The sequence below is a fragment of the Zalophus californianus genome, chromosome 13 (genome assembly GCF_009762305.2).
Source record: "Zalophus californianus isolate mZalCal1 chromosome 13, mZalCal1.pri.v2, whole genome shotgun sequence".
Taxonomy (NCBI): Eukaryota; Metazoa; Chordata; class Mammalia; order Carnivora; family Otariidae; genus Zalophus; species Zalophus californianus.
This window is the reverse complement of record NC_045607.1, coordinates 74,440,039-74,467,931: the sequence shown is the minus strand read 5'-3', so window position 1 is coordinate 74,467,931 and position 27,893 is coordinate 74,440,039. Positions and strand designations below refer to the sequence as shown.

Sequence of the window (27,893 nt, the reverse complement as noted above, 5' to 3'; positions counted from 1 at the left end):
AATGGTATCCATTCTGCCTCCAGACTTCTGTCAAGGGGGACTGCACTTGGTATCTTCCCTCCTCTGGTCTCCAGCCTCCTCCTCATAGGGCTTCTTGTTTATGCATTTGTCTCTCTCTGCTTTATCCTACCTGCAGCAGCCAGACTGATCTTCTGGAATACAACTTGGATCCTATTGCTCCGCTACTTAAAACCAGTCTCTGAGGGCTGCCAGTTTTGCTTAGAATGAAGTCTATATATCTTACTGTGGCCTACAGATTTCTTCGTGAGCTGACTCTTTGCCCACCTCTCTGATGTCACATACCACTCATTCTCTTCATTTGACTGTATTTCACCCACATTCCCACATTGGCCTCTTTCCTCTGTCCCTGGGTCACCCCAGGCTGCTTCTTGACTGAGGGTTTGTGCATCAGCACTTTTGAAGGCCTGCCCTCCATGGTCTTCCTAGTGCTCCTTAAAGTCCCAGCTCATGTATCTCCCAAGAAAGGACTTCCCTGATCAGCAGGCTTTAGTAGCTCTTTTACCCAGTTCATTCTCTGCCCTATTAGCCTGTTCTGTTTTTCTCATAGCATTTACCCTTTATTTGTTCATGAATGCATCACACTCCCTTCACTAGCAAGTGAAATCTTGTTCACTTTTCCTGCCGTGATGCCTAGAACAATGTGTAGCTTATCGGGTTCAAAAAATATTTGTATAGTAAGTACTCAGTAACTATTTGTTCAATAAACATGCAGTAATTTATTATGTTTAATAGATACCTGTTTAATAAATATTTGTTAAATGAACAAATAGTCTATTTTGAGCTATTTTTGCATCTTCCCCACCTTCCCCCCACGCACACAATTTTGAAAGGAAGTCTGGACTGGTAGAAAATCCACAATCCTGAGTGTCACTTATAGTATGATCTTAGGAATTTCATCTAATATTTTTCTCACCTGTAGGCTGCATGGCTGGAGCAGATAACCACTAAAGTATTCTCACTCTTCTAACATTGTATGCACTGTATGGTTTCTAAGCCTCTTTATTTTGGTAACTATGGGTTTTTTTATTTTAAAACTAGAGAGCCTTTTGTGTCACAGTTATTTCTCTTGATTTACATCCCTAGGCTTAGATTCTTTTCCCTAAACAGGTAAGTAAAAATAGTAAATGTTTAGGATTTGTTTTGTGTCAGTACTGTGTTTAATCTTCACATCAACCCCATGTGGAAGGTAGTATTACTCTCCCAACTTTACAAAAAGTGAAACCAAAGCTCTGAAGGGGTAAGTAGTTTTCTAAAGGCCACACAGGGAGGAAGTGGCAGAACGGGGTTCACACTTAGACCAACTTCAGAGTTCACACATTTAACCATTCTGTTACACTTGTCCCTTATTTGTTCCCTCGACTCTGTGTTCTTCTTTCTTTTATACTAGGATCAATAGTCTCTTTATCCCAAGATCCACTGTAGCATTGTCCAGTGTTTAGTGCCCAGAGCTCAGTGAGGGAAATGGAAATTGGGTGTGCCTGATGCACATACTAATTGGTTAGCCTAAGTTGTCTGAAGCATATTAGTTGCACAGATCATCTGGCTACTCCTGACTCATACTGTGTTTCTCCCTGTCTGTTGTAACTTACTCTCATATGTAAGAATCACAAGTTGTTATAAACACCACTTTTAAGCCTGGGTCCTTGGATCTTCTTGGATTTCATGCTTGGGTATTAGGCTATCCATTAGCTCCCTGAAATGTTGACAAAATTATGGGTGGGTGAAAGAGATATGTACATTTTCTAGAGAAGAAATTTTGGACTTAGTTTCACAAAAGGTCCCATGACACAAAAACGTTTGAGCCTGTGTTTTATGGCAGTAGAACTGTGCCGGGTCCTGATGGGAAATAGTAAAATTCCTGGTGGGATGCATGCAGCTAGAAAGCAGTCGTCTGTAGCATTAAAAGAGGAGACATTGCTAGACAATTGTTCAGAAACCTGGAGATCAGGGCTTTATACTGATTTTGTTTCTAAATATTTCCCAGGGGATGGGGGAGTTCCTTGAACTGGTGATGGTTTAAAAAACAAAAAACAAACGAACAAACAAAAAACCCAAAGCTACACTTTGTTGATATCATCATAGGTACTATGGAACATAAGTTACCCATATTAAACATTTAAGCTTTAAATGATTGTTCATGATAATGGCTGCTTGGGATATTGTTTATATTAAGAGGAATTAACTGGAGCCAGCAGCTGCCTTCATATAGTTGTATATAAAAAAAATACAGACAAGTAAATATTCCTTCAGAAACTTTATTAGTTTCCTGTTTATACCAGCACCCTTTAAAGTTCTGAGACACAATGACAATTAAAAACTGGTCCCTGCCTCTTCGGTGCTCATGATTTTATGGGAGGGGTAGATCCAAAGATGGATAAATCATGTTAATATTAAATCATGAACAAGCACTGGAGTAGTAGTTACCCAGTGAAAGCAGATGTGTGAGGGTAAGCGAATTACAGGCAGCAGTGGCTGAGGAAGGGAGTGCTGGTGGGGGAGGACCCTAGAGGGCCAGTGGCCAGTCAGAGGGCACATAAAGAAGAGTCCGTGGGGATTGCCAGTATATTTGGGGGAGTCCTATTTGAAATTTATTTCCCGGTCTTATGATAAATTGTACCTTTTTCCTGCTTTCATTTCTCCCATCTGGAGAAAGTCTTGTCTAGTCTGCTTGTGAGTAACAGCTGCTTTGTGGGATGCAGTAATACTGCACACTGAAATAGTCATGTTGACCTCATAAGTGAGAGTTAATTCTAACCCCTACACATAAACCTTTTAAGGAAAACTCAGAATGGTACGTTCTTGAACGCTTTTTAAGGCAGTTCCACAGGCATTCTGTCCCTTGTGATTTTCATACATTGTTTTCCCTTGGTAGATTTATAAAAAGGGGGAGAGTTTATCTTCTTTGACCAACAGGGCCGGTGCCACTGTAGCTCTGAAGCAGAGTGGCAGTCATGTATTATTTCCCCCTGGGTATTTCTGGGTTGACCATAAGCAATTTGTAGATACTTCTCTGCACAAACGAATATCTGGGAGAAGGAACTGTTGCAAGAATTTTAAGCTGCTGCCTACTTGGATTAAAAGCTCAGAGGTGGTTTGCGGTCTCTTTCAGCTGATAGCCTCAGACTGGACTGTGAGCAAAGATAGATGTCAGGGCAGGTTTTGTTGGTTGATTTTTGCAGGCTGAGCTTATACCTCCTGCTGTGGAAGCTAAACCATCCAGGTGCTCTTTCCAGCCTTCCTCACAGCCAGGCTGTGGGCCAGTAACCCTATCCAAGTCCATGAGCTATAAGGAGATATCTTTTTCTCCTTAACAGTAAGACCCAGAAAAAGAAAATGGCTCTCTTTCTGCATTTGAACATGGTGGTGTGAGGATGAGTTAATGCTTGGAGCTGTGGCAGCCATCTTGGTGTGGAAATGGGATATGAAAGGCCATGAGAGCCAGAGAGATGTTGACACAAAACCTTGATATGGCCAGGTCATCCGACTAACCCTGGACTTGTTAAGTGGGAAAAAAAAAATCTCTGTTACTCAGGACACTTTGATTTGGGTATTCTATAACTTGTTGAGAAACTATCTTAACTGATATTTTGTAATACCATGGTGACTCCATATATACATCAAAATTGGAAACAACCTAGACTTGAACCAAACGATTGAGGATCACTTAAATGAACTCATATATCTATACAATGGCATATACTATGCAGCCATTACAAATGATGCAGTCAAAGTATTACTTAGGGATATGGGAAAAAGTTTGATACGCACTAAAGAAGAAGAACTTTAAACTACAAGATAGCATGATGTTATTTGTGTCTTAAAATGCTTATATATGCATTGAAAAAAATACTAGATGGACTTGATCATTACATGAGTTTTTTTTGGCTGGTAGGATTTTGCGTGACTTTTAATTTCTTTTTATTCTTCTTCGTTACACACATGACTCTTCTGATCTAAGGAAGTTATAACTTCTGTGAACTAAAACTGCTCTATAAAAATAAGGTACTTAGGAAAATTACATAGCAAAATTGTATTTATAGGCCCATTCCTCCTCACTTCTGCCCCATCTGAGTAAATAGTGCAATCATCTACCCAGTTACTGGTGACCTGGTGTTACCAAAGTATCCTGGATTCCTTCAGTTAGTCTTATGCCCTTCTCCTTCCATAACCATATCTTTTCTTTTTTTTTTTTTTCATAACCATATCTTTTCATGCAGCCTCAATTTATTTTCACTCCTTCTACTCTTTGCAGCTTGTACTGCCACAACCCTAATCCAAGTCATCATTAGTTTTTGGTTTGAGCTCCTGTATTACCTCCCAGCTGGTCTCTCTCCTTTCATCATGGCCACTCTCCCAGTCTCACATGTATTTTAAACATTTTAAAATTATGTAATACTCTAGCTTGCAATACTGATTCGTCTTTATTTAAACCAGTGGAATAAATACTCAAAAATAGATCCATTCATATACATCAGAGGGGCATGCGGATCAGTGAGGGGAAAGATGGCCACTTGTAAGTACTACTGAGGGGACAGTTGGTTATTCTTGTGGAAGAAAGGAAATTGTGTGCACCTATCTCATCATTTGCAGGAGTCAATCCAAAAAGCATATGAAAGACAGAACTTTAAAACTTTCAGAAAAAACAAAACAGGAAGAATCTTTATCTTGGAGTAGAGAAGTATTTCTTAATGGGTCACAGAAAGCTCAAACCATAAGAAGAAAGATTGATAATATTACCTAGTTAAAATTTAAAAACACCTGTTCACTAAAAGGTATCCTAAAGAAAATGGAAAGACAGGCCCCAGAAACTGAGAGAAGATACTGGTAACACATATAGCCAGCAAATGATTATAATCCAGCTTATATCCATTAAGGACAAACTAAAAGTTCAATTTGGAAGATAAAACAAACCAGAAAAACTCACCATGGCCTAAAGATCTCCTTATTCTTCAAAGTCTAAATTCCTTTCTGTCCATGATCTGATTCCCATATTTCTGTTCTACCATACTTCTTCCTTGCTCCCTGGGCTCCCACCAGACGTCGTTTTGCTTCCTTGGTCACTTCAGGGCCTTTTCCAGTTCTGGGCCTTTGCACATGTTTCTCTCTTAACTGATTCCTTTCTCCCAGCACTCTGCAAGGTGCTCTCACTCTTACTTTTTACATCTTAGTTCAAAAATCACCTCCCCAGAGGGGCAGTCTCTTCTGATTCTTATGAAGGATCGCTTACCTCCTAGAGTTAGACCTCCCTAGTTAAGAAAGGTCCCCATAGGGCGGCACTGGACTGGATGGTGGGGGCTTGTGCTTCATTCTTGATGCTGATAAAATCTACTGACTCACATGTGTGGCTCTTAGCCTATAAGATTCTAAAGCCCATCCCTGCGGGTTGGGAGGATTCCCACTCCACCAGCTATTCTCTCACATCAGCTGGGTGTCCTGTAATTCAACTAAATTCTGATACTATCTCTCTGGAGATAGCATCCTGCCTCAGCAAGGATGCTGAGGCAAGACATCTTCCCACCACCACCATTATCCCCTCCTCTTCAGTCCAGGTTGTCACCTGTGCTTCCGACAGTTCCTTCTTGGGTTCTATTAATTTGCTACAGCAGCTCACAGAACTCAGAGAAACATCTTTCTTACTAGATTGGCCATATCTTATGAAAAAGATATAACTCAGGAACCAGATGATAGAGTATGTTGCATTAGACAAAATATGGGGAAAGGGTATGAAGTCTCCTGCCCTCCTAGTACACATTCTCTCCAGCTCTCCCCATGTGTTGATCAGCTGGGAAGCTTTCCCAACCCTGTCAAACTTTTGAGTTTTTATGGAGGCTTTGGCATGGTGGATTAAATCATTGGCCACTGGCTATGGGACTCAGTTTCTAGCCCACTCCTCTCCCCTGAGGTCAGAGAGTGGGGCTGAAGTTCTAACCCTCTAATCACGCAGTTCGTTCTCCTAGCAACCAGCCCCCAAAGTCACCTCATTAACATAGCAAAAGACACCTTTGCTGCTCTCATTGCTTAGGAAATCTCAAGGTTCTCTGTGCTAGAAATAGTGGACAAAGACTAAATGTATAATTACTGTAAGTCACAATATCACAACCTGGTTCAGTGTTTTTCGAATGGTGAGTCAGACTCATGAGTGTGCAGTGAAATCAATTCAGTGAGCCATAGTCAACATTTTTTATTAAAAAGTAGAAGAGAATAGAAAATATTACGGGGAGCTACACATACTATTTGGTATTGTTAAAATTTTGTTTTATTGACATGTGTATTCTATGCAGATATCTGCATGTCCACACTCATACACATGAGTTTTGGTCAAAATGTTGGAAAGCAGCTCATCTCAGTGTCATCTGAAATTCATTCTACTTTTGAAGGTCAGTTGCAGGATTACTGAAGAATCTAAAGTAGATAGCCTTTTTAAATGCAGCTTGACTTTTTTAAAGTACTCTGATATAACTAAAGAAAATTTCCTGAGGAAGATCTCCTAGCTCAGTGACTTTAAAGACTAAAACACAAAATAGAAACATTGGTTTCAGTAAGATATAGATAAAAAAATCTCTAAAAAAATTTTTTTAAGCTTAAAGAAGTTTCCAGGAAATGGTATTTCTGTTATTAATTTGCTTAGAACTACCTTTCCTAGTAAACTTTGGACCAATTCAGAAAAAATTCTAACAGGATCTCCAATGGGAAAGTTAACATAATAGTCAGATTTGGGGGATTTTTCCCCTCCATTTCTTGCCATTATCACTTTGTGAGTTAAACTGCAAGTTCTTTTTATTATTGCTTCTCACCATATATTCACTTACTGGCTTTTGCAGATGTATTTGTTAAAAGCAAGACCTCCCAGGGCACCTGGGTGGCTCAGTCCATTAAGCTTCTGCTTTTGACTCAGGTGGACTCAGGCTGCCACTCAGAGGGGAGTCTAGTCTGCTTCTCCCTCTGCCTCTGCCCCTCCTCCGACTTGTGTGTTCTCTCCCTCTGAAATAAATAAAATCTTAAAAAAAAAAAAAAGACCTCCCAATCCTTTTTCTTTTTTTAAAGATTTTATTTATTTCGTTGAGCGAGAGAGAGCACAAGCGGGGAGGAGAGCAAGAAACAGGCTCTCGCTGAGCAGGGAGCCCGAGGACGCGGGGCTGGATCCCAGAACTCTGGGATCACGACCTGAGCCGAATTCAGCCACCCAACCGATTGAGCCACCCAGGTGCCCCAAGACCTCCCAATCTTCTGTCCAGAAGGGCACATCTATTTTTCCCATCCCAACAACTATAGAAAAGTGGAAAGAATAGTAAAATCAAGAGTGTGTACTCAGCACCTAGACTCAACCAGTTAACATTTTGTCTTTTGCATGTGTGCTGAACTGTTTGAAAGGAAGAGGCCATCATGATGATGGGTTCACCTCGTGATACATCAGCATGCATCTTCTATGAACGAGGGTATTTTCCTAAATCAGGATGGTAACAGTTAACACATCCGTAAATCCAGGGTATTGTTTGTATTACCAATTCTCCAGTACACAAAATGTCTGTGGAAGCACTTTATCTTCCTAGCAGCTTCCCCTCGGCTTCTGTGACTCATACTCACAAATGTCTTTGTTCCTCGGTCTCTACAAGTCTTCTCTAAGGTAGAACAGTCCCCAAACCATTTACTTTACGACTTGGGCATTTTAGAATATTCTAGACCAGTCTTGTGGCAGGTCTCACAACCTTGATTTGTTGATTGTTTCCTCATGTTTAGATTCAGGTGAAGTATTACAGTTGTATCACCTTATTGGTGAAGCTTGGTAATCTGTGGGGTGATGCTTTGACAGTGAATCACTTGACCCCCAACAACTTCTTACCCATTGGTTTTTAGCCTTGGTTGATGCTGTTAATACCTTTGGAGTGGTGAGGTGGTAAATTTTAAATTCTTTTCCCTTTTAAATCAATATTCTGTAAAGAAGAATTCCCCCCACGTCCCCACCCCCGTGTGTGTGTGTGTGTGTGTGTGTGTGTGTGTGGATGGACGGACTTTTGGATACCTTTGTCCAGTGATAGCAGTCACCATTTACTGTTTATTATTTGCCAAGCCCTGTGCTAAGGGTTTTATGTGAACAATCTCATAGAATTCCCCTAACACCCTCAGGGGAGAGATTTTAAAACTGTTCCCAGTTTTTACATGAAGAAACTGAGGCCCAGAAATGTTAAGTGACTGGCTCTTGCTTACATAGATGGTAATGACTCCAGCTTGGTGGCTCTGATGGCATCACTGATTACCATTCAGCATCTCCTTTCTTAAACTCAGCCCAGCCCCGACAGATAGCATCCTTACCAAAGGATATCTTCACAGTTCAAAGGGTGTAGATACCAGCCCAGTCCTGGGCCCTTCTGTGGGCTTGCTACTCCATTTCAGAGTCTGTTGCTGCCTCTTTCCCAGCTTTTCTCAGTCAAGGTCATTGGGTCCCCCATTACCTCTCTCAGCATGGTGAGGCTCAGTTGGTTAAGCGTCTGCCTTTGGCTCAGGTCGTGCTCTCAGGGGTCCTGGGATGGAGCCCTGTGTAGGACCCCCTGCTCAGCTCAGCGGGGAGTCTGCTCCCCCCCCGTTTTGCCCCCCCAACTCAGGCTCTCTCTCTCTCAAATAAATAAATAAATAAATAAATAAATAAAATCTTTTGAAAAAATAATTCCTCTTTTTGTAGAAAGATAACATTTCAAAAAACATTTCCTGTGAACCTAATTTACTCATGGGTCTTTTCCTACCCTTTGTTCCAAACTTGAAACTGCAGGGAAGTAATTCTTTGTTATAGAAACTCCAGTAAAAAGCTATTAACAGAATTGAGGCTATGTCTACCACCTCATTGCTGTATATTTTCAGAAGTAATTACTGGCTATTTTTCAAAATTAAATTAATTATCTTAATGGAATGCTTACTTGTCTAAGTTTAAAGTTCACTCCGCTTTAATGTTTATTCTCTTGAATGGCCCATCAGGGGGACCAGGAAAAATAAAAGGATTTTTATTTTGTATTGTGGTTTGAGATAAGAGTGTGTTTTGGGTTTTGTTTTTTTTTTCTCCCCCCCCCCCCCTTTTTAAATAAGTAACTGAAAGATAGTAACAGCCTGGGGAGCTCAGTGAGAATTTTTCCAAGATATGGATCTTTCTCAGTAGGTTTTTCTCAGTTATGGTTACATAGAGTGTATTTTATTTTAATGTTTAATTGGTACTACAGTCTGTGCCCTTCTTTTTGATTTTTGGCTTTTTTTTCTTATAAAGTCATCATTTTTTAACTTGCTTGTTTATAATTAGATGGTGATTTGTCTTAAATTATTTTAGTTAACAAGTCATTGTTGAACCATGTACTCTTGAATATATATTTCCTTTCCTTCCGTCTTTAAAAAGCAAGAGGTTTTACGTTTCTTAGCATGACTGTAGTAGCATAAAGTAGTAAACCTTGCAGGTTAATTGCTCTGTAATTAACACGGATGGGGCAGAGGCCAGAGGCCGAGGACGCCATGGGGCAACCTCAGCAAGCTTGCCTTGTGTTGTAGGGCAGTCCGTTAAGTTATGCTACTCTCAGCTTCTGGAATAATAGCCAGTGAAACTGAGTTCTCTCCCTTTGAGTTTTCCTCTCTCGATGAGAAGACTTGACAGAGAGTCTTTTTTGTGTTGAATTCTTGAATGTTACTTGAAATTTGATAGATTGAAGCCATTTTATATTTTAATCGAGGAAAGGGTGGGGTTCAGTTGATTTGTTGGTGACTCACTGCTTTTATTTAAAGAAGATGGCGTCTTATATGTTTGTTTTATTGACTGATCAGGAGTCATTATCAGTGTGCATCTGGCATTCTATTTCTAGGATAGTTTCTAAGTGTGAACTTTCAAAGAAGCTTAAAAATGACCACCTAATACAGAAAGTAGTCTGTTTGATTGATGTAAGCATTTTAAAACATACTAAATTATTTTTCTATATCTGTTTTACATTTTTGTCATATATCTTTTGGTGACTTACTTAATTGCATTCTTATTTTATAATTTTGTATTTTAAATACTTGATAAAGATTACTCCTTTCTACCAGGTGCCCTACTGAGTATGCTTTTTTGGTTTGATATTTTGTATGTATAGTAGATGACCTGTGAAATGGGTTCATTTCTTCTCATTCCTTTTTTCTCTCCTAAGTTCAAGGCATATTCTATTCACCAACGCGACTATAATTTGGATGTTGCCATTCTTAAGATCTATGAAATGGCTTTATAATTTTGGTATAATAACATGTGAAACATTAAAACTTCTCAATGCATTGTGGCATCCTAGGAGAGAAAAATGGCATTAGTGGAAAAACTAGAGAAATCTGAATAAAGTCTGTAGTTTGATCAATAGTAATGCACTATGTTAATATTTTAGTTTTGATAATTTCTGTGGTTATGTAAGATATTAACTTTAATGGAAGCCAGGTAAGGGGTATATAGGAACTCTCTTCATATTTAGTGGAAATTTATCAAAAGCTTTAAATGTATGACTAAATACATATGACTAAATAGTGATGAGTTAGGTGCCAGGGTTGCAGAGGCTAGAGGCTGGTCTCTTCTCTCCAAAACCTCACAGTCTTGCTGGCAAGGCAGAGGTCTTCTTAGCCATAAAAAGTTGAATAACAGTACCTTTTCAAGGCAGCCTATGCCAGTGAATGATACAGGGAATCCTGTGCAATAGTAGATGCATGGGATGTTTGAGAGGCCTTTGCAGAACGGTTGGAACATGAGGTGAGCTAGGATGGATGACCTAACAGCTTAGTTAGGTAAGGGTGAGGTTGTTTCAAGAGATGCCAGTGGTGACGCAGGATGGGAATTCATTGGGATTCAAGGGAGCTAATGGAGGCTTGCTCAAATCAAAGCATGATAAGGGTCTGATGGGTATGGTGGTGGTAGAAACACAAGGAATTGAGAATTGATCGGATTTGGTGATTAAGGGTGTAGGAGCACAGAAGAAAAACAAATCAATGGCAGCTGGTTAACTTGAACCAGCAGAAGTTACCTAGGGCATCTGTGTTAAACATTTTTGTTTTAACGTAATGCTGGGCTGCCAAGTAGAGTTGGCTGGCAAGAAGTTAGACCAGGGCTACCGGAGCATGGGAGAGGAGCAAAAAGTTAAGGACTGTTCCTCTTTAGTGAGCAGGAGAAGAAAAAACCAAGAAGGAAAGCTAATGGCAGAGCATTCAGATGGATAAAGAGAGGACTTGGGGATCATTGTGGTATTCCTGAAGCAGGTAGAGGAAAGTTTCAACAAGGAGGATATACTATCTATGGCTGCATGTATGTCAGAGAGAAAATTGTAAAATCTTGAGCTAATTGCTGTCTGGGTGGTCATCAGTTTCATGAGAAGGATGGGTCTGGAATCCAGATTATAGGGGGCTAAAGAGGAAGAGGCTGTGTGTGTGTGTGTGTGTGTGTGTGTGTGTCTTCCTGAGTGTGTGTGTGTGTGTGTGTATGTGTGTGTCCTGAGAAGTGGAGAGGGGTGTGTGTGTGTGTGTGTGTGTGTGTGTGTAGAAAGAGGGTGTGTGTGTGTGTGTGTGTGTGTGTGTCTTCCTGAGAAGTGGAGAGAGCAAATTTACACTAGTTTTTAGAGAAGTTTGGCTCTGCAAAGTGAAGGATATGTGTGTGTGTGTGTGTGTGTGTGTGTGTGTGTGTGTGTGTGTGTGTGTGTGTGTGTGTGTGTGTATTAGGCCAGTAGCTGAAGAGGGCAAAAGAAGGTTATTTTAATTAAATTTAACAAACATTTATCAAGTGGCAATTATGTGCAGGGCACTGTGTTGGGGCAGTGGAGGACACAAAAAGTGATTAAAATACAGTGTTTTTTTCCCTCCTGAAAAAGTGTTACTCCAAGTTCTTTTGGCGTTCACTAGGCAATTCATCTTAAACAAAACCCTAGGGCTGCTGGTATCCAGCTAGCTAGCAGAAGGACAGAATCAGTGACAGAACAACTGAAGGTGGGGGAGAGCCCTGGAGAATCAACAGCACTGAAAGGAAGAGGGATGGACAGCTGACACAGCCTGTGTAGGCAGGAAGAGTCTTGGCCTCAGAAAGGAAAAGGGCCCCTCCTTCCTCAAAGATGGACAGATGGGGAGAAGAGGAGAAGCTAGTGTCAGAGCTACTTTGAGGTGGGATAGTGAGGCTCTCGGGAAGTCTCTACCATGAATGGCATGTGTGCAACAGACTCGGGGTATCTTTTCTGCCTTTGAAATGTTCCTGGTTGGGTAGAAAAATAAGGGTGATAGTGCTTATTTTTTGTCCTGAGAGAGAAAAATAGAAGTGAAACACCTGGATCATTGAAGGTACTGTTTTTGGCTGAGTCTTTTATTTTTTAATGTCTAATGAAATCGATGTACATATTTTAGAATTGCCCAGGTATTCTGAGTCTCAGCACCTGCAGGTAGCTAGGGTTTGTGTCAGATATAGACTCACAGAGCTTAGAGTCTAGGAAGGGTGATAAGAGAGACACATTTGCCAGCTCTTAATAAATGCCTGCCAATTGAACTCTGCTCTGAGGTACAAAGTGGCTGCGGGCCCAACCCATACACATGAAGTATTAGGAGATTTAGAGGAGAAAGGGAATTGGAGCAGTTTCTGGTGATTGCAGTTGAATCAGGTTTTGAAATAAATTTGCCATATATTTACCTAAAGGCCCTGTTTTCTTCATAGACGTTATTTTCTGCGCGTTTAGAAAATATGATCGTGTGCTCATACTTTTGGTCACAACTGAGTTACAGTACATAAAGAACTATGATTTTGGCTCCTCAAAAGGAGAAATACACAGTGTTGAACTACCCAGTTAGCTAGTGCTTTGCCGGACTGTAGGGTGGGCGTTGATTGGTGGAATATCTGGATCACTGCTCCGATTTTTCGATTTTATATATGTGAACTTTCTTTAAAAGTGTTAGTACTTTAAAAAAAAAAGTGTCAGTACTTTATTGGCTATATTTTAAGTGCATGTAGCCAGAAGATGGTTGCAGGTCAATTGGAGAAAAGAGCTAATTAGTGCTATAATTTGACTTTTATAGTCAGACACAGGAAGAAGGTGGGTAGAGGGGAAGAGGAAGGAAATAAAAGTGATTTGGGGGAGGAGAAAAAATTCACTTCTTTCTTTGAAGTCTTTTCTTTAAATATAAAAAAAGGCATTTCAAGATCCTTTTTATCGGTGAAGGGGAGCAGCATCCACAGTCCTACTTGGGAAGATTCTAGAAGACTGTTGGGCTATCATAGGATAGATCTGACAAGTGATTCACTTGGAGGCATTAATTAAAATGTAATCACTACAAAAGCTAGTCTGCAAATTCCTCAGCACTTGTTCTCCTGGAACACCATTAGGCAGGGTCTCCAGTGGAAGGGGGTGCCTGTGGAGGGACATACTTAACTTCGAGTCCTTCCGTCACCTCCCCCTCCTCCTCTGCACCCGGTGGTGGCAGCAAAGCCTGCCCAGAGCAGTTCCTGTAGCTGAGCATGATGCGGCCTCTGCTGAGGTCAGGCACCTCCCATTCCAGCCTCTCGAGGGCTTTCTCCATGTGTTGCCAGTGTGCTGGGGAAAATGACTTTAAACTCTCGTCAGCACAGTTACTGGTGCATGCATCACAGTCCCACTCAGATAAACCTGTCACAACACAGAGGCGGCCGCTGGAGAAGAGTATGAGGGCCGGCCACTAGCTTTCCATTCGAGCATCACTAAACGTGCACAGAGTGCCCAATTATTTCAGCATTATTGAGCAAGCCTACAGGAGGACCCCAGCCTTGCTACATTAGATTTTCTTTAGTAATTTGCTCAAGTACCGCTGAGGACACTTAAAGGGCTTAAAACGGTGGCTGCAACCAGTTTCCTTTTCTGGGTTGTTAATTCAGGTTTTCTCTTTCAAATTAACTCTCACTGCATGCTGTGCAGCGGTTCTGGGAGAACTGTTTAACACTAATTTTCTCAATTTTCAGCTTTTTTTGTTCAACATAACTGCTTTAACAGTTAGTCACGTATATGTTTTGATTAGAAATGTACGATAGCAAGGCCGTATGTTTGGGAGAACAAAATACAGACATTTCGTTGAAGAAATCTGAGTTTCAGCTATTCAAAGGTACTTAGCTAATTTCACTATTTAAAAATTAAGTTCCTTACAGTATGGTGCAAAATCCCCAAATCTAAGGAAAAAAGAGCATTTCTCCACTCTACATCTCCCCTTCCTTCCCTTTCTGAAAAATCTGTACATGAAGGATAAATCTTTCCTTCGTGGGTGCTGGGTTTTCCAGGATCTCTTTGCACCTCTTTTCTTTTGCAAGGGGGGCACGGGTATAGGGAACAAGTTCAATATCTTTGTCTCATTCCTCACAGCAGCAACAACTCCAGGCCCAGCATTTATCACATGGACATGGTCTGCCGGTGCCTTTGACCCCACACCCTTCAGGGCTTCAGCCCCCTGCCATTCCACCCATTGGGAGCAGCGCCGGGCTTCTGGCCCTGTCTAGTGCCCTGGGAGGCCAGTCCCACCTGCCAATTAAAGATGAGAAGAAGCACCATGACAATGATCACCAAAGAGGTGAGTGATTCTCTCGAGATGTCGTCAATCTGCTGTTACCTGCCTGCCATCGAGGGTGGGTTCCAGATACCGTTGTTTATTCTGTCTCTGGATTTAATTTTCCCTGTGACTACACAAAGGATTTCTGCTGGAAGGTAAATGAATGACTGGAAGCAGTCTTTTTCCAAAGGATCCCCTAGTGGTTGGCAACAGTGAATGCAGTCCCCAAAGGCAAGGGGTCCTGTTTCCTGGTTATTGCCTTTGATCCTGTGCTGCGTCTGATGTTCCCCAAGTCTAAATCAGTAATGAAATCCCACAGTTCTCTGTGTTTGAAATTGTGAGTGACATTAATAGCTAATTTTGACCTATTCTGTTTTGGGGAAGGACTTACTCATAAAGACTCACTTGATAATTTGACGGTCAATTATTATTTATAAATCAGATCAGCCTGTATGGTGCAGTAAAAATCTCTCAGGTAAGAAAACAATTTTAGTAGTCTTAGTAATTGAGAAAGTGCAGCCCAGATTAATGAAATCTCTTGGTTTAACTACCTCTCTCACACAGGCTGTCTAGAAGCATGAAATTAGGGACACCTGGGTGGCTCAGTGGGTTAAGCATCTGCCTTTGGCTCAGGTCATGATCCCAGAGTCCTGGGATCCAGTCCCACATCGGGCTCCTTGCTCAGCAGGGAGCCTGCTTTTCTATCTGCCTGCTGCTCCCCCTGCTTGTGTGCGCTGTCTCTCTCTGACAAATAAGTAAATAAAATCTTAAAAAAAAGAAATAGAAGCATGAAATTAACTCATTTCTTCCTATAAAAACAACACAATTGTTCATGCAAATAATTGATTTAAAGGACAGTTGTGCTCCTTCTAGATTGGGTTCCTCCCTCCATTAAAGTATATGAATGGTTCAGAGATATTTTGATGTGACTGTATGTTTGTATGGTGCTTACTAATAATTTTTATTAGTCAGTGGCAGAAAAGCAAATGAAGAAGTGTCTCCCAGCATTCCTTTGTGGGAATTTAGTTAGCACATGGGTGGTTCATTAGTTAAAAGGTGTGGTTATAATTAAAACCTCATATCTACTCCTGTTTCAGTGTCATTACTGTGAATTATAATCTTGGGTAAATGATTTTTATCACAGACATAAATTTCCCATCTCCGATGTTGGAAACACTGTAATATTTCTTAATGCTATGAAGCAGAGCTGAAACATGACTAAGAACACTTTTTTTTTAAGTGGACAAGTCAAAAAGGAGTATAAATAATCTGAATATCCAGCTTCGGTTTCTGAAATTGTGTCAGAGGTAGATTGGCACTTTGTGGATCTGGTCGAACAGTATTAATAATTAACTTTACTGCAAAGATGACATCTGTGCCATTTATTATTTAGCAGAGATCAAGTTTGATAAATGTATGATTTTATGTAAACTAACTGGTACTTTTCTTTTTCCTTCTTCCCACCGCCTATGTTGCTGCTGTTTGGCCTATAGACAGAGACTCCATCAAGGTAGGACTCAAATTCACAGATGAAGGAATGGCTTAGAAGGTCTCTGAATGATTTGAATCAATCTAGTGGTGGGTTCTTTGAGATTTACAGAATGATTTGCTGGGCTTTACCAGTTAGTGGGTAACTATTTTTGACTACTTTCAGTTGTGTGGTTGAGATTTTTGAAGATATTGGTCTCATTTTTCTATCACAATTGGATTTGTAGTCCAGGATGGAACTATGGAAGATCTGGCTCACATTGCTTATTTTATTATGTCTTGCCATGTGAGGAAGAATAACTACTTTTTTTTTTTTTCAGTTAGGCTTTGGCTATAAGAAAAATAATAAAAAGTAAATAAATTGATTTATAAGAAATATATATTAGTCTCATTTTAGAAGACATTTCCATCCTACAAAACTCTCTAACAAAATGTATAAAAGCATTCTCTGCCAGAAAGATATTTATTTAACATCTTGTTTTCCAGTATAGCAAGTTATTCTCCTTAGGTTTTGCATCTCTCTTATCTGCCTCTGTATCTTTTTGCAGACAAGTTGTAGGGAAAGAGGAAAGTATTTAGGGCCTAATGATTTGGATGTGATTGTGTAACACCAGAATGGGATGTGCTAAGGATGCCTGAATTTAGAGAGTAAGCAAACAAGAAAAACAGGCTACCATGGCAGGAAATGAGGAAAATATGAAAATTGCTTGATCACTTTTGAGCCACACAATGTAAATATGCCACCATGTTATGCATAATTGCCTGTATATATGTGTTGTATTTTGTAAGGATTAAAAGGACAAGGCAGTTCTCAAGCATTGGCCAATACACAGATGCTGTCAAGTCTTTTCCTTGTATTTTGCAGCAGTTGTTTTGGAGCATAGGCAGTGTTACATCTCTTGTAGTTTTTAATGAAATTATGTGTATGAAGACTAAAATCATCCCCTGAAACTACCTGTGCTGTCACTTTGAACGCCTCTTTCCTCCTTGTCTTTTTTTCCCAAAACCCTTACATAATGGAAAATAAAAATTAAGTGTATCTATTTTACCCTTCAAGAGTCTCTCTAATTTGAAAGGGCATCTGTACACCCATAGAAATGTCAACATTTACAATTGGAACTGCACACACTGAATTATTTAATTATGCTTTTACAGTTGTGTATTTTGTTGTGTAATATGCATATCAGGACCTAGATTAAAAAAAGCAATTTTGATCTGAGTGTTCCACACATGTGTACTTAGGAAGTGGTAAGTAAATGCATTGACCAGGATTAGCTGATAGCAGTCCTTGGAAAGCCTGTCTCGTTATTCTGGGGCCAATAATATAAACATTCCCTGCCTTCTTATGATAAATACATACCTTTAGGCAGGCCAGTGAACTAAACAAAAGCCTCCTCTCCTGCCCCACTCTGAGAAAGAAGACTGTGAAAATATTTATACTCCAGTGCACACTTTTGTGTCAATTACATTTTATATTCCCTTATGCCAGAGAAGGGTGTATTTTGAAATCATCTATAATCATTCAGGATGAGTCTGGGAGTTAGTGTCTATATAGCTAGAAGCCAGGGGGAAAACAAAGAGGAAATAGAGGTGGATGATTTGGCCTTGATTTATTATGGAATGGTAGCTGTAAATAGATGTTTCTGTTGGGTACGGTTCTCCGGATTTGAAGTTGTGTCAGGTTTGGGGCTGTGCTATGGCTTTGCAAGGTGAAAGAAGTTTGCTAATTTTCGTAAATGTGTTCTGTGATGCTCCAGAGAGGCAGTTAGTTGCTTGTTCCATTGATCGTCCTCACCCTCCCTTAAGTGGCTCCTGGTTAAGAGGGGCTTTTTATGATTGTCTGCTGTGTGACTTGAGATGGTTTTTATCAGCCGGAGTGTGCCAGTTGCCTGCAGCTGGAGTCAGGCTTGTATGAAATAATTTATTCATGCAGGATAATGCTCCTTAACATTTAACAGGTAATGAACGTGACATAAATTTCCTTCTTGCTTTTAATTTTTCCCTTTCCTCTTCTAATGTGCAAACAGGCAGCTCTGGTACTCTAAATAATAAGTAATTTTTGGCCATCTGTCAAAAGGAAATTTCAATACAAATTTAAATTAATGGTGCCTGAAATTTTTTATAGCTCCTCTAAAAGCCTCTAATGTGCAGAAAATTCTGAATCTGCTGGTAGTAATTAGTGTTGCATGTAATGAGGATGTGGGCAATGTTATACAGCCCCAGTGTAACATTTTGATATGGTAGCAAAATTTTGATTTATACAAGGTTGTGGATGGATTTAATTGTGAGAGACACTTTAAAATGTTTTCTTGACGTTACAGATTATTAAACAGGGCAGATTTCAGAATAGCTCATAAAATATAATTTAAACTTACTGTAAAGATTCAGGTAATTAAGGTGCTTTACCTTTTTAGGTGTCAAGTAAAATGAGAGAAATTCAATTGTTAAAGTGTTGGGCCTTTTTCTTCCTTTCCTTTTTCTTCTTGGACGTTCTGTGGCCACTAAACCACATGCTATTGGCTTTATTGATCTTGTTTTCTATAGCTCCAGGAGCCAAGTTCATTCCTAAGCCTTTTATTTACAGACCTGTATCTGAAGTTTTTCAACAAGGGTAGAGAATGTAAATATGGACCTAAAGGAGAAAGCACTGTGGGAGCCCAAGAATCAGGTTTATTTGATGATAAGAAGTCAGAACGGTGTGTATTCTAGGGCTGTTGAGGTACGGGTTCAGGGCACCTGCTTGTCATTTGGCTATCTAGTAACTCCATGTGTCCATGTGTCCAAAATGAAGCCCCAGAAACATGGAACATGATCCACTCTTGACCTTAGTGGTAGGTTGGCAGGCCCACATTTAGCTGTCTCAAGAGCCCCCCCCCCCCCCCAAATAAGGCTCCTACCTCTCTCTCCTGACTGGGGGCTTTCTCACCATCTTCTGGGATGCTTAGTACCATTTCTCTCATCCCTTGAAACAACATAAGTGAAACCAAGGAAGCATTCTCTGGGGTGGTGGAGCCTTCCAGGGCTCATGCCTCCTGAGGGTAAAGGGGTAAAAGTTGGTTGGCTCCAAAGTGGTGACAGAGCAGACATTTCCACATGCTGCCAGGAGCTGCCCAGTTGCTAGTGGTACCAGTTCATGAAGAGAAGTCATTACATTCCTCATATCACTATACATTCTCAACTGAGTGGCTGATGTGAGGATGATGATTCAGAGCTATGGAGGCCAACTTAACCCAAAATTTGCTAGGAATTTGAAGTTGAGAAGTTAGTCTTATTACCCCCAAATGTCTGCACATCTCTAATACCTTCTCGCAAATCATGGATCCCCAAATCGAGACCAGTTTCAATAGAAATAGCAAAATTCACTGTCACCAACTACTGATAAGCTCCACGGCCCTTCCCAGATTGATACTATTGTGCAAACTTTATTACTTCACTAGTCCTTTTAATGTATATTATGTATCTTGTTTTTTATCCCAAATGCAATAGAAGGATTTGCCATTTTTTTTTGTAAGAGTGTAAGTACATTTTTTCCTATAGAGTGGTGGTGCTTTTATTATTTCACTGGATCCTCTTCCCCAAAATGCTATGTGCATCATCAGAGTATGATCATTTTTAGCGACTTGTACACTGCCAGGTTAATCTCCAGAAACAGTGTACCACGTTAAAATGCCCTGTTTGTGTTCTCACACAATCCACTAGTATTGAACTTTATAACTTTTGTAATTTTTGCTAGTTTAAGTATAGCTAGTGCATTTTATTTTTCTAAACTTACATTTAGTTATTTTTCAAGCTAACTGCTTTTCTATGAGTGTACATACTGTGTCCCTGCCCCCCCCATGTGAATTCTTTGTTTTTGTTTAAGGGTTTTCATAATGATCTGTTCATTAGTCGCATCTAAGGCAATGCCTGTTCATTCTGCCTCAGCTGTATTTTGGTGTTTATTCTATGCGGATGACTAAAACATCATACGTTGCTTTTCTTCTCATCTCCAATTATTTTCTCTTGGCAATAAAGGTTTATCAATAGAGAATTAGGCTAAGGCTGTTTTTATGTAAAAATTGAAGTATGTGATTCAGGCCAAGAAAGCACTTTTACCTCATTAGTTGGGTGTTACAGGTGAAAGTGGGTTTTTAGCCTGAATTAACAGAATGATTACTTCTGTTTGCCACTTCACTTTGTACATCAAGACTTAATGGTTAAGGTTCTGTTCCAGGATCTTGTGTGACCTGTGTGATTTGGTGTTTTTGTTTGTTTGTTTGTTTGTTTGTTTTCTTCCCTGTCTCAAAGGAGTATCACACTGAAAAGAGTGTGCCTTTTATATGTTTAACCCTTTGGCATGTCTTGTGTGGGAGAAAGTGAAGAAGCCACTAGAGAGAAAGTGGGAGGGGGGATAACCAAATGGTCCAGGCATTGTGTTTTTAAGCACACCCTCCCCCCCTGCACCTGTATAAAATAAAATGTTTGTAGTTTTACCTTTCAGGAGAAAGCTTGCTGGAATTAATTTTCATTACTGTAGACTTTAGAAGGACATGTTATAGAAACACAAAGGCATAAAGTAATAGACTAGATTAAAAAGAGGAATAGATGAAGTCTATAAAACACTAAGGAGAGGATATAAACAAAAAATAAAAAATAAAAAACAAAAACACCACCACCAAACTTAGACTGTATTGGGGCTTGCATTATGTCCCATTTTTTCCCCCTCAGTCATCAGTAATCTGAGAAGAGAAACTGTCTAATTAAGGACTGTAACTTGGACACTGCATCTTGTCCACTCTGACCTAGGGAAAAATAAGGTGGATTCCTACTCAGTGCCACTGTTGCATGTGTAACTCATAGTTCAGATTTCAACTGGAAAGGTGGGTGGCATATGCTTAGTCTTTTTTCAGACGTGAGGAAAGGCTTGGAGGTATTGAGGCCCTGTCCAAGGTCACATAGCCAGTGCCACCATCAGAGAAAAGCTTTTTGGGTGATTCATTCTGAATCTTTGTTAATAAAAATTTGAAACATACTTAGAAGCAGAAATAATAGTGCAAAGATCCTCCATATACTTAACATGGAGGTTTAAGAGCTATCAATTTCTAGCCACATTTTAATCTATTCCTTTATTTCTTTGCTAAAGTATTTTTAAAGCAAACCCCAGATAGCATGCATTTTGCCTTTATATACTTCAGGATGCAAAATGAACACATCTCCTTAAATAATAGACTTTTTTTTTTTTGGTCTAAAAATAGACACCCAATGATAGACATAATGCCTTTAATCACTCAATAAAAGTAATTATTTGAGAGCTTCTAATATCCAGCCTCTAAGCAAACTTTGATGATTTCCAATAATTAATTGGCTTGAAATGGGGTCCAGATAGGCTCCATTTCATTTTGTTGTAGTATCTCAGATCTGTGTAACTGACGTGTTGAAGAATCTGGTCTAGCCTTCTGCAGAATGGCCCATATTCTAGATATCTCTGTGCTTCCTTGTGGTGGCAAGAATACTTTCTGCTTAATCATACCAAGAAAAGTCTCTTTCTTATGCTGGGAAAATGGGTAGAAGAATGACCCCTAGGTTTGCACGTAAGTGTTGGTGATGAACCGTTTAATGAAATTTATTTATTTATTTTTTTTTTTTAAAGATTTTATTTATTTATTTGAGAGAGAGAGAGAATGAGAGATAGAAAGCACGAGAGGGAAGAGGGTCAGAGGGAGAAGCAGACTCCCTGCTGAGCAGGAAGCCCGATGCGGGACTCGATCCCGGGACTCCAGGATCATGACCTGAGCCGAAGGCAGTCGCTTAACCAACTGAGCCACCCAGGCGCCCCCGTTTAATGAAATTTATTAATAAACAAGGGAGTAAAATATCTAGAAATGATGCTGATCATTGATAAATAGAATTCTCTTTGTATCCTTTAACCTTCACAGACTGTGATGTATTTGAAATCCAACTACACTTTCCAGACATAAATATTGCTTAAGACAGGCCTTTAAAAATAGAATTTTAAGTAGGATTTTTAAAATACGTTAAGTACATCTATTTCCTTGTGGGTGGTGTCCTGTAGGTGCCCTGTGCCCCCACAGAATAAAGTTCTCTCCCATTAAATTTTTAGCTCCTTGAGGGCAAGAATCTTAATCTTCTTTGTTGGAACTGTATAGGAAGACAAATCAAGGATTAGTTAGGGAGGGAACTGTAATAGAATTAGGAAAATCCAGACCCTGCTAGGAATTCTCTCTCCCTCTAGTAAGCTGCGTGTCAATGGCAAGTCACTTTAACTTCCCTGGATCTCAAAGGTACAGTGCTAGGTATTTTTTCAAGCATTTGGATTTAGATGATTTCTTATGTAATTCAATTCCATCCTGCAAGTGAATTTTACAATAAAAGTCTTACATCCTAGGGTATATTTGTTTCATCAATAAAGTTGGTCATACCATTAGCTAAATAAACAGTGGTAATTATATTTCATTTTGGGGGTTGAGGGTAAGGGGATAGGTTAGTTTAATGTTTTAAAGTATGCCTCTCAAGCATTCAGTGTTTAACTCTTACCAGTTTTACAAAGTAAGACCGTAATTTGAAATTAAATGTTTCAGCATCATTGTTTCTTTTTTCTTCTTTATAGAAGTATTTGTTTCTAATGTGTATTTTACTGGTTACCTTATCAAAGGACAGTCAGGAACTTTTGTTCTATGGGTTTATGATGCAGTAATTTGTTCAGTATTAATTGATACCTGCCTCTAGGCATGTGAGCTGTGTGAAATGTAACAGGTGTCCTAATTCCAGAAAATATGTTGTAATTGTTTGTTTGTCAAACAGATGAATAAATATCTTTAGGGCCTAGCTGGTCCTCAGGTGGCAAGCATGAATGGATTAATGATGTGACTGGGGGAGACGTGCTTGTTTGCTGTGCCCTCCTCCACCACCGATCACCCAGGCAGAACAAATAGTAATTAACAGGGGCGGGTTGGTGGTGGGGTCTGCCTTCCCCAGCTGATTTTTGGCAAGGGTGGTTTCTTTTCCTCCATGAACCAACCCTCTTATTTATTAGGCAAACATTTTCATCCTGGTGTTTAATATATCTAAATTTCTTAATTAGAATGCATTGCATCTATTTCGTGAAAACGATTGCACAGTAAAGTTAATATCTAACATTTTAAAAAAATTTTAGAGGGGCCCAAGACTTATTGAAATGTTTTAACTAGCACTTTAATTTCAAAAGCATTTGTTTCTCAAAATGTAGATAATTCTTCCAAAAGAACTGTTCCAAAGAATTGTTCACCATCTTTTTTTGTATTCTTCCAGTAATACTCATAACCTGTTCTGGCAAAATTATAAGATCACCTGGGGTAGCTGCATACTATCACTTCTCAAGCTTTCTTGAATCATTTCTGCTGGTAATCATTTCATTTACTTATATATCCAACTTATGTATTCTATTCTATGGTGGTTTGAAGTAATTCATGTATCTTTTAGGTTAAAGGCTCCCTATGCCTGGGGGCCATCACTAAGCGTTGTGTTTTTAGACGTCAAGAGGCATCCTATCTAATTATCACCATGGCAGCTGCTGTGGGACAGGATTGAACACCGTTTGGGTCTCATGAAAGTGGGCTAGAAAGGAAGTGTGCTGAGGGCAGAGTAGTACTTTCTGCAAGAATTTTAGATTCTTTGAAATAAGCTTGCGATTAAGTGAAAGTAATAAAATCATATTTCAAGACTAAATGCTGCTTAGATCTGTCAAATCAAAACTTTAAATCTTAGAGTTGAATACTTAGTTGTTTTACTTTGAATCTAAAAATCAAACCAAAGGACTGTTACTTTAACTTCATTGGATTCATTACTCAGAACCAATCCATATTATTTCTGCCTGGAGTAAATTATAGTGCTATAAAAAACATTTTGGGCTTCTTCCCTTACTAGTATTGTAACTTATATTCCTATTTATTTGTGATAGTTGTAGTTCATGATAAAGCACCCTCCTCCCCCTACCCATGGGATCCCCAGTGCCCGTAGTTGAGCTTCAGCCCCACGGAAAACAGCCGCATACACTTGTATGGAGCCCACTCCCACATAATCTATTTTTCCCCCTCGCTGTTGAATATTCCATCCCCTCCTCAACCTCAACCTCTAAATGTTCAAGAAAAGCTTATGCTTTCCTGTCCTTCGCAGCCCCCACCCTTGTACTGAATTTCAGTGGGGTGGAAGTTAAAATGTCTTAAGTATTATTGTTGTAAGTGAGCTTTCAAAGATGGTGATAGGGTGAGCAAGAGGAATTCTTTTTCATGGAAATGGACTCATTATTTAATTGTATCACACCCTAAGGATTCTTGAATCTGTCTTTCAAAATTGGTACTTTTCAAGTTGCTGAGTATTCAGATACAAGGGGAGGAGAGGGGAGGGGGGGAGGTAAACAGGTTAGTGATGCCACCCAATGAGAGAGGCCAGTAGGCGATGTAATAACACCTCATTTTTATTTCTTTCTTATGGTCATTTTAATTGTAGAAATTTTTGAGTATTCTCTTCATTTATCTCTCTTTAAACTTCTGTTTTCTTGAGCGACATTTGGCCTTTTGAACAACAAAATAAAATTGGAAATGCTAATGTTTTGAGCCAACTAAAGGCGGAAAATAAAAATGTCACCATGGTAACAAAGCTGCTTTCTAGATGGTTTCCTAAGATATGCCTGAACTAGAAGCAGATGTCTGATTTGAGAATCTTGCCTCCTTCAATGTAAACAAATAACTTCTGGGCAGGTGTTGGAAATAATATGGAAATCCTATTAAGGGGCCCTGGGTTCCTGTCAGTCAGGAAGCCCGTGCCACAAAAGGGCTGGTTGTCACATAAAGGAGCAGAGTAAATTCTCATTAGGCTTGAGCTTTTCCCAGGAAATGATTGTCTCGGTGTGTTCTTTCTCCTGTGAATCTGAATGTAAGCTGTTGCTTCTATTGATCTATTCACTGGCTTTATTTTTCTCCTCTTCATTCCAGATCCTCCCTTGCCCAGCCAGCCTGTATTTTCCCCCTCACCCACCCCTTCCCTTTAGATTAACACTTGATCTGTGCTGCTGCTCTGAGAGTTGTGACATTTGTGATTTTAACCTCCCACCCTGGGCTGGGGTAGGGGGTGTGGGGGGCTGGGGGGTGGGGGAGGAGGGGAAGTCAGTCTTCATCCCTGGGCCTGTTGGACAAAGAACCCAGCTGATTAGGCCACGGGCCCCGGGCTGTTTGGAGCCAGCACAGTGAGCGACCGCCAGTCCTGAATAGTGTTCTGTGTATATTTACTTGGAGTTATATTTGTGTTAATTAAGCAGAAACTGAAAGCATAAAGAGACAGCATTTTGTGAACTTTTAAAAACGTACCTAGTTGTCTTGGTAAGCCTCTAAAACTGTGTGAATACGGTAGCCACTGGCCACATGAGGCATTTTAAATTTAAATTTGTTAAAATGAAATAGAATTTAAAAACTAGTTTCTCCGTTGCACTAGCCGCACTTCATGTGCTCCGTGGCCGCACGTGGCTGCCATCCCGGTGCAGGTATGGAACATTCCCATCATCACAGAAAAGTTCTGTTAGAGAGGAAGAGACTTTGGCCCGGTTAGGCTTGCTGCTTCTGCTTAAAACCGACTGTGATGTTCCAAAAGCAAGGTTCTTTCCCATGCACAGAAAAAAAGGGGCATGTGCACGTTTTGGTTTTGTAGTAGCTTCTGTTCTGTTCAGAAATCGTCAATGTGGTCAGTTGCACTAATACAGTGATCTTTAAATGGTTGTAGGTCTTTTTTTTTCCCTAGTGGAACTGGTTGAGCAGTTTCACACGGATCTTCCCAAAATGGACCCCCAAGAGATGCATTTTAATGTTTCTAGATAGAGAGTTGAGGCGGTTTGGTGGTGATGGTGGTGGGAGGGTTTGAAGGCTGTGCATAACGATGCCTCTTTATAATACTTGGAAGGTTAAATGTGGATAAGCACAAAACAAGGCTTCAGAAAAGCCACACTATTATTATGCAGCATTTCTCGGACTATAGTCCCCGAGACGCACTTCATAAAGCCAATAAAGCTCGCACTGGTGGTCTCCCGTTGCCCTAGCAACGGACCATGGGGCACAGTGTATGTGAAATGCATGAACATCTGTGAATTAATCTTTTTTAGTTTGTTCTTTTCTTGGCACTGATTGGGCCGCTCGGGCTTGTGCCTGTGACACTGTGTGTGGAGGGGTAATCTGGAGCAGTCCCCGGGGTCTTGCCCTAAAGTGGCTGGTGGAATGGCAAGTGAAGGCAGATTTATCCTGGTAGTGCATTCGGCAGTGGAGGGATTTGGCCTGACAGCACTCTCGGTGGGATGTTATTAGCTTACTTTCTGGTGCATGGGGAAATGAATAAAAAATTTTCTAGTAAATCTGGGCATTATTGGGTTTATTGGGCTGCCCTGAAAAAATAATCTTTGGAGAAAATTGAAATAATCACTTGTGTTTCTACCACAGTGATCAGGACTTGAAAGGTCTCTGAGTTGTCCCACACCCTGGCTGCAGCCCCCAGGCCCAAGTTCGGCCTGGGGATTATAACCAAACCATATTGGGCTCGTCAGAGGGAGGCTCCTGAATTGGGTGCTTAGGCTGGAATCTGTTTTCATAATAAAATCTGGTAGTAGCCTAGTCCGTCCTTATTTAGGAAATTCTAAACTAAGTTGGTAACATTTTTGCCCTTGGGAAAATGGAGCAAACTATGACTAATAGAAAATTAAAGAGCGAGGCATCCAGGAATAATACTTTGGTTAGCTAAGTTACTCCCCACTCCTAACAGGATTGTCTTCAGTTCCTCCCATTTTCGAACTGGCGCCCTCCCTCCAGACGGTAGTGCCGATCCGCAGACTCTGTGCTCACTCAGTTCCTCCTGTCAGTGCCAGATGCTCACTTGGGAACGGGTTTGCACACCCTTGTCATTTTCAGTTCCCTTCTCTTCTTTTTTTCTTCCTCTCCCCTTTTTTGGTCTCCCTCCGTTCTTCCTTATGGGTCAACACTTTTTCCTCCCTGGGGAGGAATGAAAGAAGAATATTACATATGAAGTGCCCTGTGTCGGATGTAGTCTGTGTGTGTAGTTTGTAGGGAGAAGAATTGCTTTAATAAGTGTATGAAGACAAAAGTCCGTGGAACATGCTAGTCCGTCTATGATTTGCTTGATTGTCTTTAATATTGAGGGTCATTTGAGTAGGAAGAGCTGTCAGTGTGTATGTTTTCCTTTAGATACTAAAAAGTCACAGCTGAACCTCTGAGGCTGAGCGATTTTCCTGATTTTCTTTAGACAACTAACCCCAAATTATTGTTTTAGTGGTTCCTGACTTTGAAACCTGTTGGTGTTGATACATGAACTTGAAAATTGAGCAATGCAGCCTAAGTAAAATATGCAAAGATGGTAGGTATTGATTTGGCAGCTGAAGGGCAAATAGGCCTGACCTGGGTCTTTGCAGGGTGCATGGTGTAAACATTAGCTACAATCCCTTCCCTCAAATTGTTTTCCTATTAAAGTGTGGAACTCAGATGTGCTGCCTTCTGAGTAGAATAAAATATATTAATGGATGGTTTCTCTTCATTTCTCTGAGCTCCCGGGTAGTCCTGAATTCTTTTAAATACTAGTTATGGTGATCGGAGGACAGCTTTTGAAGGCAGTCTTCCCAGGAAGCTGCCAGGGCTGATGTGCAAATACATGCAAACCTGGAACCTTCAGCAAACACTGACAGCAGTGCCAGTGGCAACATTCTGCAGACGCCCAGCCCTGATGGTGGTGCACGCCTTTTTACTTGTAGTTAGGTAGTGTTTTGTAGGAATCAGCAAAACAGCTGGAGTAGGCTAAAAGGTTCTATCATTGGACTTGTGGGTGTTCGGACGCCC

At 40.2% G+C, this 27,893-nt stretch overlaps 1 protein-coding gene across 9 annotated transcripts in view; it reads left to right on the top strand.

Moving 5' to 3' along the window:
* The window catches only part of TLE4 (TLE family member 4, transcriptional corepressor), a 142,057-nt gene that overhangs the window by 57,486 nt on the left and 56,678 nt on the right, over positions 1–27,893 (top strand). For 5 of the 9 annotated variants that reach the window (XM_027615226.1, XM_027615229.1, XM_027615221.1 and 2 more), the window contains 2 exons: positions 14,361–14,565; positions 16,038–16,054. In XM_027615226.1, coding sequence (XP_027471027.1) covers positions 14,361–14,565; positions 16,038–16,054 — 222 coding nt within the window. The remainder of the gene's footprint in view (positions 1–14,360; positions 14,566–16,037; positions 16,055–27,893) is intronic. The other 4 variants (XM_027615227.1, XM_027615222.1, XM_027615228.1 and 1 more) reach the window with 1 other exon arrangement.